The sequence below is a fragment of the Nerophis lumbriciformis genome, linkage group LG38, assembly GCF_033978685.3.
Source record: "Nerophis lumbriciformis linkage group LG38, RoL_Nlum_v2.1, whole genome shotgun sequence".
NCBI classification, from domain to species: domain Eukaryota; kingdom Metazoa; phylum Chordata; class Actinopteri; order Syngnathiformes; family Syngnathidae; genus Nerophis; species Nerophis lumbriciformis.
Genome location: NC_084585.2, coordinates 18716442 through 18734111, shown reverse-complemented (window position 1 = coordinate 18734111; position 17670 = coordinate 18716442). Strand labels below are relative to the sequence as shown.

The 17670-nt window shown below is 38.6% G+C and overlaps 1 protein-coding gene across 2 annotated transcripts in view; it reads left to right on the top strand.

The window, feature by feature from the left end:
• tmcc1b (transmembrane and coiled-coil domain family 1b) overlaps positions 1 to 17147 on the top strand; it is a 40743-nt gene extending 23596 nt beyond the window's left edge. For both annotated transcript variants that reach the window (XM_061932169.2, XM_061932170.2), the window contains exons 5-8: positions 1556 to 1975; positions 6368 to 6855; positions 6927 to 7062; positions 16242 to 17147. In XM_061932169.2, the coding sequence (XP_061788153.1) occupies positions 1556 to 1975; positions 6368 to 6855; positions 6927 to 7062; positions 16242 to 16562 (1365 nt within the window). In that variant the 3' untranslated portion in view covers positions 16563 to 17147. The remainder of the gene's footprint in view (positions 1 to 1555; positions 1976 to 6367; positions 6856 to 6926; positions 7063 to 16241) is intronic.
• Positions 17148 to 17670: the final 523 nt, after the last annotated feature.

Below are 17670 nucleotides of genomic sequence, written 5' to 3'. Positions count from 1 at the left end.
TGGTTTTGAACAGGGTTAGTGATATCCGTCTAAATAAAAAAGTTTGTATATTGAAGCAAATTTCCCCATAAGAAACAATGTAAACATAGTTAATGGGTTACATCCTTAACAAAATAGTAGTGTATGTCAAACAAATATTGCATGTCTATTGCCTTCTTTGGACTCATTAAGATAGAAAAATGTTGTAGAAAGGCTAAAAAACAATATTTAAAAAGCACACAAAGTCACACTTAGCATAGTAGATAGTAGGAATGGGTGATACGGCCTAAAATCTATATTGTAATGTATATTGCATCCTCCTGCTTTAATCCCCAAAAGGGACAAGCAGTAGAAAATGGATGGCTGGATAGCCATATATTATTTGGTATGTAAATGATAATAAAAACATTTCAAAACGGGTTACAAAGACTCCTAATTTGGCTGCTGATGTATGCAATAACAAACATACACATATTTCCAACTGTATTATTTTAATAACATAATTATATCTATAAATTATATTAAAATACGCACTGATTATTCTGTTGTTTAGATACTTAACATTGCTTTTGGGCGATACTACTAATTTGTTTATCAATCCCAGTAGTTACAGCGGTAGTATTGGTCATACCAAAGCTGATACTGATACTTCACATTTTATAAATTTTTGATCACAATTATAATCAGACAAAAACAAAGGAACAATATCAGTTAAATATTAAAATTATTTCCTACTATTGACTCTGATTTTAGTATGTTGGTTTTTGTCTTTGAAGTTCTCCTGTGTCCAGGGACTTATTTCCGGAGTTTGTAAACAAAAACGTTAAAATATTTTTTTAAATAATAAAAATACTGTAGTATTGACCAAATTATATTATTCTCGGTATTGTTACTGTCGATATTTGCATAGATCCACCCATCTTTGTGGTGTCTCATTTCAGGGTCCGTATTAAAATTAGCTCGGTCGATTATGGTTTAATCCAACAGTGATCCTGTCGTTTTTAAGAAGGTTTCTGAAGTTGCTGTAGCATATCCTCCTACAGTATGTAGTGTAGCATGTTTCGCTATTCTGCATCCTCCAGTGATAATGATACTTGTAAGAAGCATGTTTTATTTGCCACCATTAAGGTTAGGATTTCTAACCTCAGAGTGGCTTTGTTCTGTGAAGGGATATTAGCTACTGCTACATTGCGTTGAGGACGTGTTTGTTCGCTTGTTGCTGTCAAATTTGCGGAACACAGCTATCGACGGTCAAATTTATATCATTAATATCGTCTATTTTGCGCTACCCTACAAAAATGTTGTAAACAATAGCATATTTTTATTAATTCCGTGGTACGAAAATCAAATTGTTTGTACAATAAACTGTTTGTAAATCGATGTTCCACTGTAGTTCTTAATAAATAAAGCATTCCTTTGCAGTGGGATTTTTTTCCTGATTAGGGAAGAGAAAAGCACTCTTAAAAAGACAGAATAGATAGTTGGAGTAACATGAATAGAAGTCATGTGATTGTTTATCAAAAGTGTGGTTTTTATCAGTTAGTTCAGGTGAGAGCATTGTGCCCTCTTTTAACAGCTGGATCGTTACGACGGATCGGGCGCCGCCGTCTCGCCCAATACCGTCTCCAGCAGCGCAGACGGCTATGACGTGGTCGACAGCACACCGGACCCCCAGCGCACAAAGCAGGCCATTGCACATCTCCAGCAGAAGATCCTCAAACTCACAGAGCAAATCAAAATCGAACAGACGGCGCGTGACGACAACGTGGCCGAATACCTGAAGCTGGCCAACAACGCGGACAAGCTGCAGAGCGTGCGGATCAAGCAGGTGTTTGAGAAGAAGAACCAAAAGTCCTCACAGACCATCCAGCACCTGCAGAAGAAACTGGAGAACTATCACCGCAAGCTTTGCGAGGTGGAGCACAACGGTATCCCGCGTCAGCCCAAAGATGTTTTGCGAGACATGCACCAGGGCCTCAAAGGTGTTGGCGCCAAGGTATGTACTTGTTAAATTTTTTGGAAAGTGTCAAAGTGTCATTTACTCCAAACGACTAATACACCTGTCCTCAGCGCAGTAATTGGGAAGCCCTGTGCTGTCTCGATTGGTGCACTACCTACTTTGCTACACTGAGATCTTGGTTGCGTGCGGAAGGTTAGGGACTAACTCGAGTGTTGAAATTCAAATTCAAAGCGGGTAAATGTCTTTCAAAATGAGTACGAAACATCAGCAATGGATTTGGAACAGCACTACACTGTCAACATTTGCGCTATGGTGAATTAGTACACAGTGTACAAGCAGTGCATTACTGGTTCCTCGTTTTGTTACAGCGTTAATCCGAAGTGGAATAAATAAATTATTGTCCTCAAAATAGGGTTGTACGATATACTGGTATTAGTATTGTACCGCGATACTAATGAATAATTTTCGGTACTATACCGTCTGTGAAACGTACCGGTCCTGCGCCCGCGTCGAAGTCACGTCGTGACATTGCTGGTTTACGAGCAGAGGAGCATGTTCGGTAGCACACAATCACGGAGTACTTACAAGCAGACACTGTGTAGACAGAAAAGGGAAAACGGACACATTTTGGCTTAACAACTAATGATAAAGGTGAAGTTATAACACTGAAACGCCCTCAGGAAGAGGTGCTTTAAGACATGGCTAGCTAGCTAGCGGCTAACGTCCGTCCGCCGTCGGCAGTGTTTTAGCGACTTCTAAATCAATATTCCTGGTCTCCATGGCGACAAATAAAATAAGTTTATTTTTTTTTCTTTCTCTTGTTTCTTACACGTATCATCCCTGCAGGACGAGGAATAGCTAAACATGTTTCACTACACACCGTAGCTCACCGGCATCAAAATGTAAACAAACGCCATTGGTGGATCTACACCTAACATCCACTGTAATGATATCAAGTACAGGCACGTATCTATTCAATACTACTATGATTACGTCGATATTTTTTGGCATCACAACATCTTCTTTTGTTTTTTTAAATGTATATTATGTTTATAAACTCAGGAAATATGTCCCTGGACACAGGAGGACTTTGAATATGACCAATGTATGATCCTGTAACTACTTGGTATCAGATTGATACCCAAATTTGTGGTATCATCCAAAACTAATGTAAAATATCAAACAACAGAAGAATAAGTGATTATTACATTTTAACAGAAGTGTAGACAGAACATGTTAAAAGAGAAAGTAAGCAGATATTCACAGTAAATGAACAATTAGATTCATAATACATTTTCTACCACTTGTCCTTAATAATGTTGACAAATTAATGGAATGATAAATGACACAATATATTACTGCATATGTCAGCAGACTAATTAGGAGCCTTTGTTTGTTTACTTACTAATAAAAGACAAGTTGTCTAGTATGTTCACTATTTTATTTAAGGACTTAACTGCAATAAGAAACATGTGTTTAATGTACCCTACATTTTTTTGTTAAAATAAAGCCAATAATGCAATTTTTTGTGGTCCCCTTTATTTAGAAAAGTATCTAAATAATTTTAGTACGGTACCAAAATATTGGTATCGTTACAACACTACCTCAAAATGAAAAAGTTTTTTGTACATGTACATAAGTATTCACAGACTTTGCTCAATACTTTGTTGATGCATCTTTGGCATCAATTACAGCCTCAAGGCTTTTTGAATACGATGCCACAAGCTTGGCACACCTATCTTGGGGTAGTTTTGCCCATTCCTCTTTGCAGCCCCTCTCAAGCTCCATCAGGTTGAGTTGAAAGCGTTGGTACGCAGCCATTTGCAGATCTCTCTGGAGATGTTCAATCGCATTCAAGTCTGGGCTCTGGCTGGGCCACTCAAGTACATTTACAGAGTTGTCCTGAAGCCATTCCTTTGATAAACCGTTTCCCCAGTCTTAGTTCAAGATCGCTTTGGATCAGGTTTTCATCCAGGATGTCTCTGTGCATTGCTGCATTCATCTTTCCCTCTATCCTGACTAGTATCCAAGTTCCCCGCTGAAAAACATCCCCACAGGATGATACTTCCACCAACATTCTTCACTGTAGAGATGGTATTGGCCTGGTGATGAGCGGTGCCTGGTTTTCACCAAACATGACGTCTGGCATTTACGCCAAAGAGTTACATTTTTGTCTCATTAGACCAGCGATTCTTGTTTCTCATAGTTAGTCTTTCAGGTGCATTTTGGTAAACTCCGGGCAGGCTTGCATGACCTTTTTTTTTATTAAGGAATGGCTTCCATCTGGCCACTATACACCACCTGATTGGTGGATTGCTGCAGAGATGGTTGTCCTTCTCAAAGGTTCTTTATCCACAGAGGAAGGTTGCAGCTTTGACAGAGTGACCATCAGGTTCTTGGTCACCTCCTTGACTAGGGCGTTTCCCCCGGATCGCTCAGTTTAGACGACCGGCCAGTTCTAAGAAGAGTCCTAGTGGTTCTAAACTTCTTCCATTTACGGAAGAAAATATAAAATTTATGGTGAATAATTCCTGCTTTGCGGAAATGAATTCACCATGTTCAGACCCAGAACTAATTGACAGCGATAAACGAGGGATTATCTCTTATATAAACTGTCTTCTGTTGCTTATTTTTTTGTTGTTGTTTTATGTCACAAACAAGACGCAGCAGTCTGAGTGTTTGTAGATGTAGCAGGGGCCCACAGCAGCACCCACTGCTCGTTGAGAAGAGCGATTTGTGCTTTCTATGTCAATCTTCAAAAGTTTCCCCCCCAAAAAAGTGTATCTAGAGGGTTCTGATTACTCACTAAATATAGTGGCAAAGTCGCTCACATTGAGCCCTTCAGCTACGTCTTTTTAGGCAAGGCAATTTTCTTTATAGAGCACAATTCGTACACAAGGCAATTCAAAGTGCTTTACAGAAAATTAAAAGAAGGAAAAATAATTCAAATTAAAATCAGAAAATACAATCATATAAACAATCGTGATTAGTTAAAAAGCTATCAAATACTGTAGATAAAACCCTTTCAGTTGTCTTATGCACAGGCTGGATTTGAACATTGCCAATGTTGGGGCCCGTCTCACATCTTTGGGAAGAATATTCCAGATTTTAGGAGCATAAAACTGAAATTTACTCTTACTCTCTGGCAGACTATGCACGTATCAGGTGTGTTAAGAAGCAGTTTGATGACTACTCTACTCGGGCTGGGCGATATTGACGAAAAAGTATATCTTGATATGTTTTTACTTAAACTCGATATTCGATATATATCTCGATATATTTTCCTGTGAAAGTATACATATAAAGATATTAATTTTTTAGCGATATTCAGTGAAATTGAAGTGAATGACAACTGTACTGTAAACAGTCAGTGGCACTTTTATTAACCCAGTTAGTCAAGATGAGTATTAACAGCACAGAAAATAAAATGTTTAAGTAGCACAGAATTACATAACATAAATAACATTTAAAAATATTCTTTCTAAGTAAAATAAATAACAGAGCTGTGCAAATAATAGAAAATGTGTCAGCCTCGGATAAAAAATACATTTGTAGGCAGGCACTTTTTAATTTCCAGTCGACGATGTAATGGACTGTCACACACGTACAGTTCTGGTCATCACCAAGTAAGTGACTTGAATTAATTGCTATGATCTTCCTCACTTCGGCAAACATTTTTGGCAGCATTTCTCGTGCGAAATATGCAACTGGAGAACAGTTTGGATTTGGGCTTACATGGTAAACAACTCAAATGAATGTTTTATCCAGACGCATACATTTGTCCAAATGTGGCCAAGTGGCATTGTGGGTTTCCTGGACGTGGTCTACATCGCTAAAGGAAACCTCTAAAGAAGAGAATTCCTCTGCCATCTTCCACTAGTTTTTTTAATATAATAATCGCTCTTCTCTTCTACGACTCTCTCGTCATCATTTGGGATGTCTGTTGTGATTTGACCCACCATGATTGGCCTGTCCGTAATGTTTTGCTCTAATCTCAACCAATCGTGACTCGTCATAGTAAACAACCAACCAATCACGGATGTTCTTATACGTGCAAGCACGTCTTGGAAGGAGGAAGGGGAGGGGTTTAGTCGGCCATGGAGTGTTGAGAGGGAGTGGGGAGTGAGGGAGAACAAGGAACACAACAAATAAGCGGCGTTTGGTCATTTTAACATTAAATAAATTATATCGATATTACAATATTGTCTTAATTCATATCTTGCTTAAAAATATATCGATATATCTTACACACTCGATATATTGCCCAGCCCAACACTCGACACAGATGTATGAGTGAGGGCCAGCAGGTAGTGCCACATCTATTTGTGGTGCTCCAAAGGCCCGCTATGAGTGAAAACATATTTTTCCATTTGATATACATGCTCTGTTCTTGCAAGGCTGCTAACGAGCGGTCCTCGTCTATTCCAGGTGACAGGCGGCCTCTCCACCATTTCCCAAGCCACTCATTCAGCAGCTGGAGCTGTGGCGTCCAAGCCCAGAGAATTTGCATTTCTCATCCGCAACAAGTTTGGCAGCGCCGACAACATCGCGGCGCTAAAAGACTCTCTAGACGAGACCCAAGGAGACGAGGGTGTGGTCGGCCCCGGGGGGATAAGGACCCTCCCTACGGGGCAGATGCAGTCCAGTCCAAAGTACGGCAGTGAGGACGACTGTTCCAGTGCTACATCTGGTTCCGCAGGGCCCAACAGTACCACGGGATGTCTGGGGGGGCCCCCGAGCTCCAGGGGGAACACACTAGATCCTTCGCAGGCATCGGGCTTTGAGGCTCTACTCCACGAGCTCCAAGAGCTGCGGGACAACCAGGGACGACTTGAGGAGTCCTTTGAGACTTTAAAGTCGCACTATCAGCGGGACTACACAATGATCATGGAGGCCCTGCAGGAAGAGCGATTCAGGTAAAGAGAGCCTCCGGAGTAGCTCATCATGCAAGCTTGCTAACCGGTTGTTGTTGTTGTTGTTCCTGCAGGTGTGAACGCTTGGAAGAGCAGCTCAACGACCTGACAGAGCTGCACCAGAATGAAATACTCAACTTGAAACAGGAACTAGCCAGCATGGAGGAGAAGATCGCTTACCAGTCTTATGAGCGAGCAAGAGACATTCAGGTAAACACACACACCCACACACACACACACGCACCTGCACACACACACACTGATACTGACCCTGCCCTCGCTAAACACACCCTCTCTCATTGTGTCGCTGCTGACATACTCATGTGTCATACTGTTAGTCACACTCTCTTAGCCATAAAAGCACAAGTATTGTCATCGTCTGTCAAAGGTTGGACTTGTTCTACAAGATAAGAAGTGACATCATCAAGTCAACATACAGCAATGACTTCACAATAAAACACGTTCATGTCGACAACCCATCTATGTTCCAACAACTCATGAAGTTGCAGTTCACCATTTTTTTTGTATTATTAGTGGTGTCCCAATTCTGTACTGTAATCGGTCAAATATCAGCAAAAACGTAAGTATTGAACTTGTATCTAAAATACAAGCAGCCCTGCTGCGCATTTACTTGTGCAAAGCTAGGCAGCTCGTTAACAACTAAAAGTCCTCCAATAAGCACACAATGTTGGTATTTTCTTCTATTTTCAAGTTATTTAGGCTACTAGGAGCTAGCAGCTACACAACAGCTAAGCACACAATAGCACACAAGTTAGACAGATGTAATAGGTTTCCTTCATTGAACAATATTGACGTCTTAAACAGCACATTTGTCAATATAAACAAGTATCAAATAATTGTAATTGCATCGTATTAACACATACAAAGTCTCTGAGGCAGAATCGTATTAGAAAGTATCCAGTAACAAATGTGTCTGCATCATTCAACTGAACTATTGTGGCCATTCGGTGTTGCCAAAAACAATTACCAATCCACTTAAGATTAAAGGGAAACTGAATGTTTTTGGAAGCATATAATTTACAATCCTTATCATTACAAGAATCCTTATGTTTTTCTTGTTTTGTGCTTTCTAACTTGTAAATAAACGCTAGCAAGAGTCAGCTAACAATGGATTCGCTCTGATCTGCCTATAAAGTGGTCTAAAAAAACATCCAAAAGCCTCCATTAAGGTTTTATATACACACTGTAAGTATATATGTATTGTAGTAACAGGCGCATTCAAAATAACATGTCATTGTGTAAGTATTTTGGTCATTTTAAGCGTACATGCTATTTCATTCAACAATAACTACTACTACTAATCATGGCCGCCTTCTCAAGAGCCAACAGCGACTATTTTGGGACAAATGATGATCCAGAACCTTATATTACTGAGCCTGAATACAAGGATGATGAGCTACAAGTTTTAGAAGCTGTGTGCTAAACAGATCCAGCAAGTAGACTATTAAGTGCTAAACAATAAATATACAAACTATGAGCACAATAAAACAACCACTTACTTTACAATGTATGCTCTCACTTGGATGCCGAGTGATGGGATGTTTATATTGTCCTGTTAAGATGAAGAAATAATCATAACTTTCATGCAGGTAAAAAAAAAAAAAAGTGGGGCAAACAAGTGTCTTTTTCTGTCTTTCTCGCCATCTCCTGATCTAAAATAAATGTCAAAGTAGTTAAAAGTAGTTCCTCGACATTAGCACTTACAATAATATACTTAATTAATATGCAGGTTACTGCATGTAAATTGAGCATTGTTGGCTGTTTTATGATGGCTTTATGGGAGCTATTAAATACTTCCATTTGCTTCAATGTTAGCCACCTCGTACTTGCCATATTTAACAAATTAGACTGCATTAAAAAAAGAGACATTCTTGTCTTACATTGGGATTGATAGGCCAAATTCCCCAAAAAGTGCAGTTTCCATTTAAAGACGGCATAAGTCCATTCCAGGCGGTTAATAATAAATAGGTTAGTGTTTTTCTTAACTGCCATTGTTCTCTCTTTGACTTACTTTACTTGATCAAACCTTTTCTGAAATTCCACACTACAAAATGATACAATAATGTAGAATTTATGCTGATATTGTATTGGATCAATATTGGTATCAGCTAGGGCTGCAACAACTAATCGATTATAAAAATAGTTGGCAATTAATTTAGTCATCGATTCGTTGGATCTATGCTATGCACATGCGCAGAGGCTATTTTTATTTTATTTTATTTTTTTATTTAAAAAAAAAATTTTTTTATAAACTGCAACATTTACAAACAGCTGAGAAGCAATAATCAAAATAAGTATGGTGCCAGTATGCTGGGTTTTTTTTCCAATAAAATACTGGAAAGGATAGAAATGTAGTTTGTCTCTTTTATCCGATTATTAATCGATTAATCGAAGTAATAATCGACAGATTAATCGATTATCAAATTAGTTGTTAGTTGCAGCCCTAGTATCAGCCAATATTTAACACTCCAATATAGGTATCGTATCAGAAGTGAAAAAGTTGTTATCAAACTGTGCTAATTATTATAAAACGGTGCTTGTTTAAGTTGACGCTGACAGACATTGTTGACCGCTTTTGCTGACCCAAAATATGTGACCCAAAAGGGTATTCCTATAGAAAATGGTCTGTTTATGTTGACAAGTGCAGGGCGGATCCAAACTATTTTGAGGTGGGGGTCACAGCAAATAAATTAGGGGGGCCACCTAAAAACGACAGAAATGAAGGCAATCACCGCTTTTTAGATATACGGTAGACCAATAGGTGCTAATAATTACTGCTCTGGAATCACACAGAAAACAATGTCTTTATCACATATATAAAATGCCAAATTAGTTCTTGCAGCCAACAGTTGTTAATGTGAAAAAGTTTGACAATTTAACAAGTTAAAAACAATTCACAATGCATGAAACTCTCATGCACTGTTCCTAATGAAACGCATGAATGAAACTGCTTCTCCTGATGGGGAAATGTATATAGCGTGAAATAGTTTCATAATGACTTCATAGTAGTTTGAACCTAGAAGAATTTTTTTCTGCAGAAAAAAACATTACCATAAAAACATTGCTGATATTATTTCCACTATTTCAGTATAATTCAAAGCATTACAGAAAGGGAACTTTAACAAATAAATCTAAACTATTTTAATTTTAATTGTACTGATAAATAACTGCATTACAGCAAGTAAAACTCCAAACATCACAATTAAGTATTTGTTCTAGAATAACAATACACTGAACCACACACACTATTCAGGTACAAGTTTTCCTGCATTAAGCTCATGTACTGTAGTCGGCTCCAAAGGCTGATAATTTGAACAAAATAAAAATCAAGTCAGTTCACATAGATGAACTACATACAAAAGATCTGCACCACTGGACAATGCTACATAAAGACACTACTCGGTTTAACATTTGCAACTACATAAAATAATAAATAAAACCTGAAATACAAATCAAAAACTGGCCAGTAATAAAAACTTGTAACAAATAAAATAATATTTTTTCGGTTTTGTCCATATTACCAAAATGAATGCTGCTTCAGCACCAAGGAGACCACCTGGCGGTTTCTATTGTTATTGTTTTATTTTATTGTTCATCAAAAGTGACAGGGAGTGTTTCACAGTGTGATGGACGCCAGTTATTTCAGCTGCAGGAATGTATGCATCGACTGGGAAGCTTCCTTTTGAGCAGCACATTTTTTGTCTGTTGTTTCACGTCACATTCACCTCCGAGTGAAATGGAAAAATGACTCGAGCAATTTCACACAAATCTTGACCAGAATCTTCTTGCACTGGTTTTAACCAGAAATAGATGGTTTGCTAGTCGTTGTTGTAGCTCGCTTTTCTCCATTGCGCTCTCGTGCCGCACATGCTGATGACGTACTGACCTCATTTGCATATTTCTTGTTGGTGGCGTCGCAGTTTGGTTGACATGACCTAACAGTCACTGCTTTCTTCACACAGTCAGTGCCTTCCACGTGATACCCGTACAAAAAAACACACATTTCAAAACGAGAGGCCGACTGTTAGCAATGCGGATGTGTCAATTTGCGGGACGTGTGAGAAGTCATGAAAATGTGAGACTGTCCCACACAAAGCAGGTCAACCATATTCTTAATCTGAGGCTGCAACACTTCACTCACATTGTACACAAACTCCATGGGAGTCACATCCTGTTTGTAGATCTTCAGATTACGGTAAAACCCCTTTTGTTATAAACATAGTTTTTTCATAATAGCTGGGTTGCAATCACGTGACCTAGAGGCACTCCCGGGTTTCAGGCTATGGTCTAGAGCAGTGGTTCTTAACCTGGGTTTGATCGAACCCTAGGGGTTCGGTGAGTCGGCCTCAGGGGTTCGGTGGAGCCTCTGCCGCGGAGGTCAAGACACACCCGACTCATCGTGTGAATAAAAACTTCTCCCTATCGGCGTATTATGGATTACGCAAGAGCAGAAGTCACACTGATTTGCAGGTGTGTAATTTGTTGTGAGTTCATGCACTGTGTTGGTTTTGTTCTTTGAACAAGGTGATGTTCATGCATGGTTAATTTTGTGCACCAGTAAAAAGACATATAACTTTGTCTTGAATTTGAAAATAATATATATATATATTTTTCACTGAAGAAGGGTTCGGTGAATGCGCAAATGAAACTGGTGGAGTTCGGTACCTCCAACAAGGTTAAGAACCACTGGTCAAGAGCAGTGGTCCCCAACCTTTTTGTAGCTGCGGACCGGTCAACGCTTGGAAATTTGTCTCGCGGACCGGGGGGGGGATTTTTTTATTTTATTAAAGAAATACAATCATGTGTGCTTACGGACTGTATCCCTGCAGACTGTATTGATATATAGTGTATATATTGTGTTTTTATGTTGATTTAATAAAAAAAATAAAAAAATAGGTGGTGATCAAGGGTGATGGGTCAAATGCAGAGAATAATTTCGCCATACCTAGTGTGTGTGTGTGACAATCATTGGTACTTTAACTTTTATTTTACTTTAATTTGTTATGATGATATGATTTTCCTTAAGGCTCAAAAATGTATACATACATTTCAAACAAATCTGTTATGAATTAGTATTAACATATTTTCTTTATCGTTTTACCATATTTTAAATTTTTGCTGCTTTTTGTGCAATGTACTTTGTTGAGATTTTATCAAGTGCTTATAGACTTTTAATGACTTTTTTCAAATGAAAAACAACTAGCAACAAATCTAGCTTTTTCTTTAGGTGGTGTTATAGACTGTAGTCGTGTTTAGAGACTTTTAACTTCTGTCCCTCCATGTCCCTGTCAAAAGAAGAAAGCTGCAGCTAGCATGACGTCACATTTGCTTGGCTTTGTTGCTCCAGTTGGACTTTCTCTCTTTAAAAGCTGCCACTGTCCTCTTAATATTTGCACATTTTATAGATAGCAGTCCACGGGTATATATGCTATATATAATACAATTACATTGCAGACATGCTGACAACGCTCCAGACAATAGCGTACGTTTTGTTTACATCCGCTTTCGGAAACGCAGTTTTTGGTGATCAAACTCTTTTTTTGTTTTTGGTACAGCTCTTGTCAATAGTGCTCAAACAACAGGCTATACATATTCATTCATACTGTAACAACCTGCTAATGTTAATGTTTTATGTTCGTGTGGTTTGGATTTGATGTTTTTCCATGTTTACAAACACACCAAATGTGCCCTAAAGGTGATTGGCGGAGAATGTGGAAGTGTTGTTGTGTGTCCGGGGAAGCGCAGACTCACAAGACATAAGTGTTTGCACAGGAAGTAAAACCTGTTGTATGTGTGCCGTTTGTTATCATAAGATTGGTAATAAAAGTTAAAAAATAGCGTCGGCCTTGGTGTGATTTCTTTTTGGGGCTACACTATATTATATTACATTACCTTGTAAGTAAAAAAATTACCTTATTTTTAAGGTGTGGTGGTAATAAAAATTGCCGTGGCGGCGCACCACTTTCAGTTACATTAAGAGAGAAATCTGATCACTACAGCTGGGTTGCATACGATGTCACGTCTGTTTTTCTTCTTTCTTTTCTTCAAGTGAGATTGAGTGTAGAGTTTGATCAGAAAATGCTATATAGCTGTTCAGTTCTTGGCTGTTCCAATCGAGCGATAGGAAATAGCTTTCATAGAGTTCTGAAAGAAGTGGTTCATAAAGGTAAAAACGAAAGTGCGTCGAAGGAAATGGCTCTTAAAAATATCACTTTCATCATCTAGTGGAATATAATCGGACCGCTTGTGTCTGTAGCGATCACTTTGGAAAATCTTTGTTTGAACATTTGATTTGTTTGAGAAACTTTGTGATGCAATCGAGTTATATTAGTAGTGTTTGATAGCAGAAATAAATGTACAGAAATGACAATAGATCACATTAGTTTTTGTTCTAACTACTATAAGACCTGGTTGTGCAAATAAGCTAACGTCATGTTAAGTCCTAGTAATAAATATTGTGATTGTTGGTCCAATCCACCATATTTTGTTGTCGATTTTCATAACAGAAACTAAAGGCTTAGTTGTTGTGCAGGAAAGAAAAGTGCTTTATCCGACACAGATGATCACACTATAACGTTTTTGGTGATATTTGTTAGCATCAAGAAAATATCCTTATAATAGTATTAATAAACTTGATGAATAAAACTATCGTAGGCTCAACAGCATATACTGAATCTTGCTGAACAACAGGGACACGTATAGCTAAATAATGAGACATTTGAACTTCTCAGCATAAAAACTGCAGACATGAATTGTAGATGAGACTAATATTTGTAGCAGGAAATCAACTTCAAACACACTTTTCCTTTTTCTCATTAGCGTCACAATCACAGCAGCACCGCACTCGTTATGTCAATGAAATACATTGTCTTTCACGGATCAATGCTTAATTTGTGGACCCCTCAGATGTAAAGACATGATGTGCCTTCAATCTTTTCTTCTTTTTTTTTTTTTTTTTTTTTTGTGTCCTGTCCAGCTTCTTAGGCAAATCATATAGTTGATGTAGATGCCCGTATCGGCTGTTCAGATTTACTTTACAAAAGAGAAGTGTAGGATACTTCTCTTGTTGCCTTATTTGTATTTGACTTTAATAAATGTATTTATATTATCATTTGGTGCAGCCGGGCCGGAGCAGGAGGGGATAGAAAGAGAAAAAAAAGGAAGACAGAGGGGGAAATTGTGGGGACAAGAGGGGGATTAGACTGAGAGACAAAAACAACAACAGCAACAACAATAGAGCAACATCAGCAAATACGACATGTACAAATATGATGGTAAAAGTGATAGCAAATAAGCAGTTAGCGAAAATAAAAAATAATACAGAAATGACAATGAGCATTAGTACACTACAAATGGAGCAATACAAATACCAATAGAAATAGTGCTATTGATAATGAACAATACCAAAAATGTACCTCTATTATCAACAATACAGTTGTTCAAATGCAACAATACATATACATAATGATAACTTGAGATACGAAAGAATGCAGAAAAGTGGAGGGGAAGAAAGAGAAGCAACCAACATTAACCTTGTAGATTGTTATAGTAACAATAGGTTTGTCAGTGTGCCATGTGTTGTACCCAGTTTACCCTAGGGCAACAACGTTAATATATGTTTGATGAAACGTGATTATGTGCATGAGTGTATGTATGTATGTGTACTTGTATATGTACAGTATGTGTATATGTGTTTGTACAATGAATGTATATATACAGTATGTGTATATGTGTTTGTACAGTGAATGTATATGTACAGTATGTGTATGTTTGTATAATGAATGTGCGTGTGGATGTACGAACTTTGAGTATGTAAATATGTACTGTATTTGTGTATGTATGTGGGAGCGTAGGTACCTATGTATGTGAGTTTATAAGAATTAGTATGTACAATATATTCGACTCCCAGTGTGCGTGGGAGCCAGAGTACGGCCCCAGCCTCCCCGAGAGCCCAACCCACAAACAATCTTTTCTTCTCTAAATACCGTAAGTGTCAAATGAAGTGAGGTAACAGTAACCTCTTGGTGATGATAAATGGTCAAAAAAAAGTTAAGTATATTTCTTCCACTCCATCCCATTAAAAAAAACAAAAAAAAACCTTTCAAAATACGCCCAAATCTGCACAGATTCAGTTCAATAAACAGTAGCCTCGAGTTGCCATGGCCTGAAACCCGAGCGTGCCTTGAGGTCATGTGATTGCAACCCAGCTATAAAAACAAATATTGTTTTATTTTTTAATCTGGTTGGTGATAAAATCGAGGCCGATAAATGCTTTAAAATGTAATATCGGAAATTATCGGTATCGTTTTTTTTATTATTATCGGTATCGTTTTTTTTGTGTTTTTTTAAAATTAAATCAACATAAAAAACACAAGATACACTTACAATTAGTGCATCAACCCAAAAAAACCTCCCTCCCCCATTTACACTCATTCACACTCATTCACACAAAAGAGTTGTTTCTTTCTGTTATTAATATTCTGGTTCCTACATTATATATCAATATATATCAATACAGTCTGCAAGGGATACAGTCCGTAAGCACACATGGTTGTTTATGCTGCTGGTCCACTAATAGTACTAACCTTTAACAGTTAATTTTACTCATTTTCATTAATTACTAGTTTTTATGTAACTGTTTTTATATTGTTTTACTTTCTTTTCTATTCAAGAAAATGTTTTTAATTTATTTATCTTTTTTTTTTTTTTTAAAGAACTTTATCTTCACCATACCTGGTTATCCAAATTAGGCATAATAATGTGTTAATTCCATGACTGTATATATCAGTATTGGTTGATATCGGTATCGGTTGATATCGGTTTCGGTAATTAAGGGTTTGGTCAATATCGGATATCGGCAAAAAGCCATTATTGGACATCCCTACTCTGGTTCCATTGAAATTTGGGGTGGCACAAATGGGGGCACACTAAATCACAGCGACTCTTCTGTCCAGTGCAAAGTAAGCGTAAAAATAAAAGCATCCCTGGTATTAACATGGATTTTACACTCTTTTTTGTGAGTGTATAAAAGCTTTGCTGTCTTTTTATTCAAGACATAAAATGTAATTAGTGCAGCAGCTCTTTTAGACAAGAGAATAAAAGATAATATGATTAAAAATGTAAAATACAACAACACTAAATACAAGGTTAAAAGGTCAAGTTTTGGTCTATTTGACAGCTGCTAATGCCGACTACCGCTTATGTTGACATGAGTCAGCCAGTCAACTTCAACGGGTTCCACTGTTCTAGCTTCTGCATGTTCTCAACCATGTGTTTTATTTGTTTGGCTGGCTCGCAAATCTCCCAGCAGTCTCGAATGCAACACGAAAAAGCCACGTCAGCCATTTTGTGTTGTGGGTCTCCCGCAGGAGGCGTTGGAGGCGTGTCAGACCCGCATCTCCAAGATGGAGCTGCAGCTGCAGCAGCAGCAGCAACAGGTGGTGCAGCTGGAGGGTCTGGAGAACGCCACGGCGCGGACGCTTCTGGGCAAACTGATCAACGTGCTCCTGGCCGTCATGGCCGTCCTCCTGGTGTTCGTATCCACGGTGGCCAACTGCGTGGTGCCCCTGATGAAGACGCGCAGCCGCACGCTCTCCACGCTGCTGCTCGTCGTCCTCACGGCCTTCCTGTGGAGGCACTGGCACGCCTTTTCCGAGTATCTGCATCGCTTCCTGCTGCACCCCAGGTGACCTGACGATGGCGCCATTCTTAATTCCAACCAAGGGAGGCTGTGACGCCACATGTCCACGGCCATCGCTTCATCACCCAAGAGGGACAAGATGGCCGCTCCTTTGGTATCTTTGGTGCAATCGTGGCTTTGAGAGAACTGCACACTTGATTTCTCTCTCCTGAGTGAATTTGTTTACACGTTTGCGTCGCCCTCCTTTGCATTTGTATCGCTTTTAATCCCAACGTGTATTTATTTGTTTTTAACGCTCATCTGCTGATCACTTATAATTATTTATCGCCATTCCCCCCCCCCCCCTAATGTCAGCTTTTATGACCAACTCATCCTCAATTAAGACTCCATCCATGGCTCTGGATCAAATATTATTATAAAGGGTTTCCTCCCGGAGGCTGGATGAATGTGTGCTTCCCACTTTCAAGCCAACTGGAACGTTCCACTGCTGAGGAAGATGACCTTTGAACTCAACTAACATACTTGAAGAGCAGTTTCAGTGCTCAAAGACTCAGTGCTTCCGTACTGTTAGTGACAATGAAATAGTCATGAATCTTTTTTTTAAAGACAAATAAATTCCCTGTTTTTAAAGGTGTCTTTGTAGATCTTGTCTAATTTATGCACCCAGATATGAACAAATGTTTCTGGGGTGTGTTGCAAACAAGCAGAGAATCAACACAACATTGTGCATGCAATGAGTCAGGGTATCCGCGGGGTCTTAAAAAGTCTTACATCCAATCATTTGAACTTAAAGGCCTACTGAAATGCGATTTTCTTATTTAAACGGGGATAGCAAGTCCATTCTGTATGTCATACTTGATCATTTCGCGATATTGCCATATTTTTGCTGAAAGGATTTAGTAGAGAACATTGACGATAAAGTTCGTAACTTTTGGTCGCTGATAAAAAAAAGCCTTGCCTGTACCGGAAGTAGCAGACGAGTAGCGTGACGTCACAGGTTGTGGAGCTCCTCACATCTGCACATTGTTTACAATCATGGCCACCAGCAGCGAGAGCGATTCGGACCGAGAAAGCGATGATTTCCCCATTAATTTGAGCGAGGATGAAAGATTCGTGGATGAGGAAAGTGAGAGTGAATGACTAGAGGGCAGTGGGAG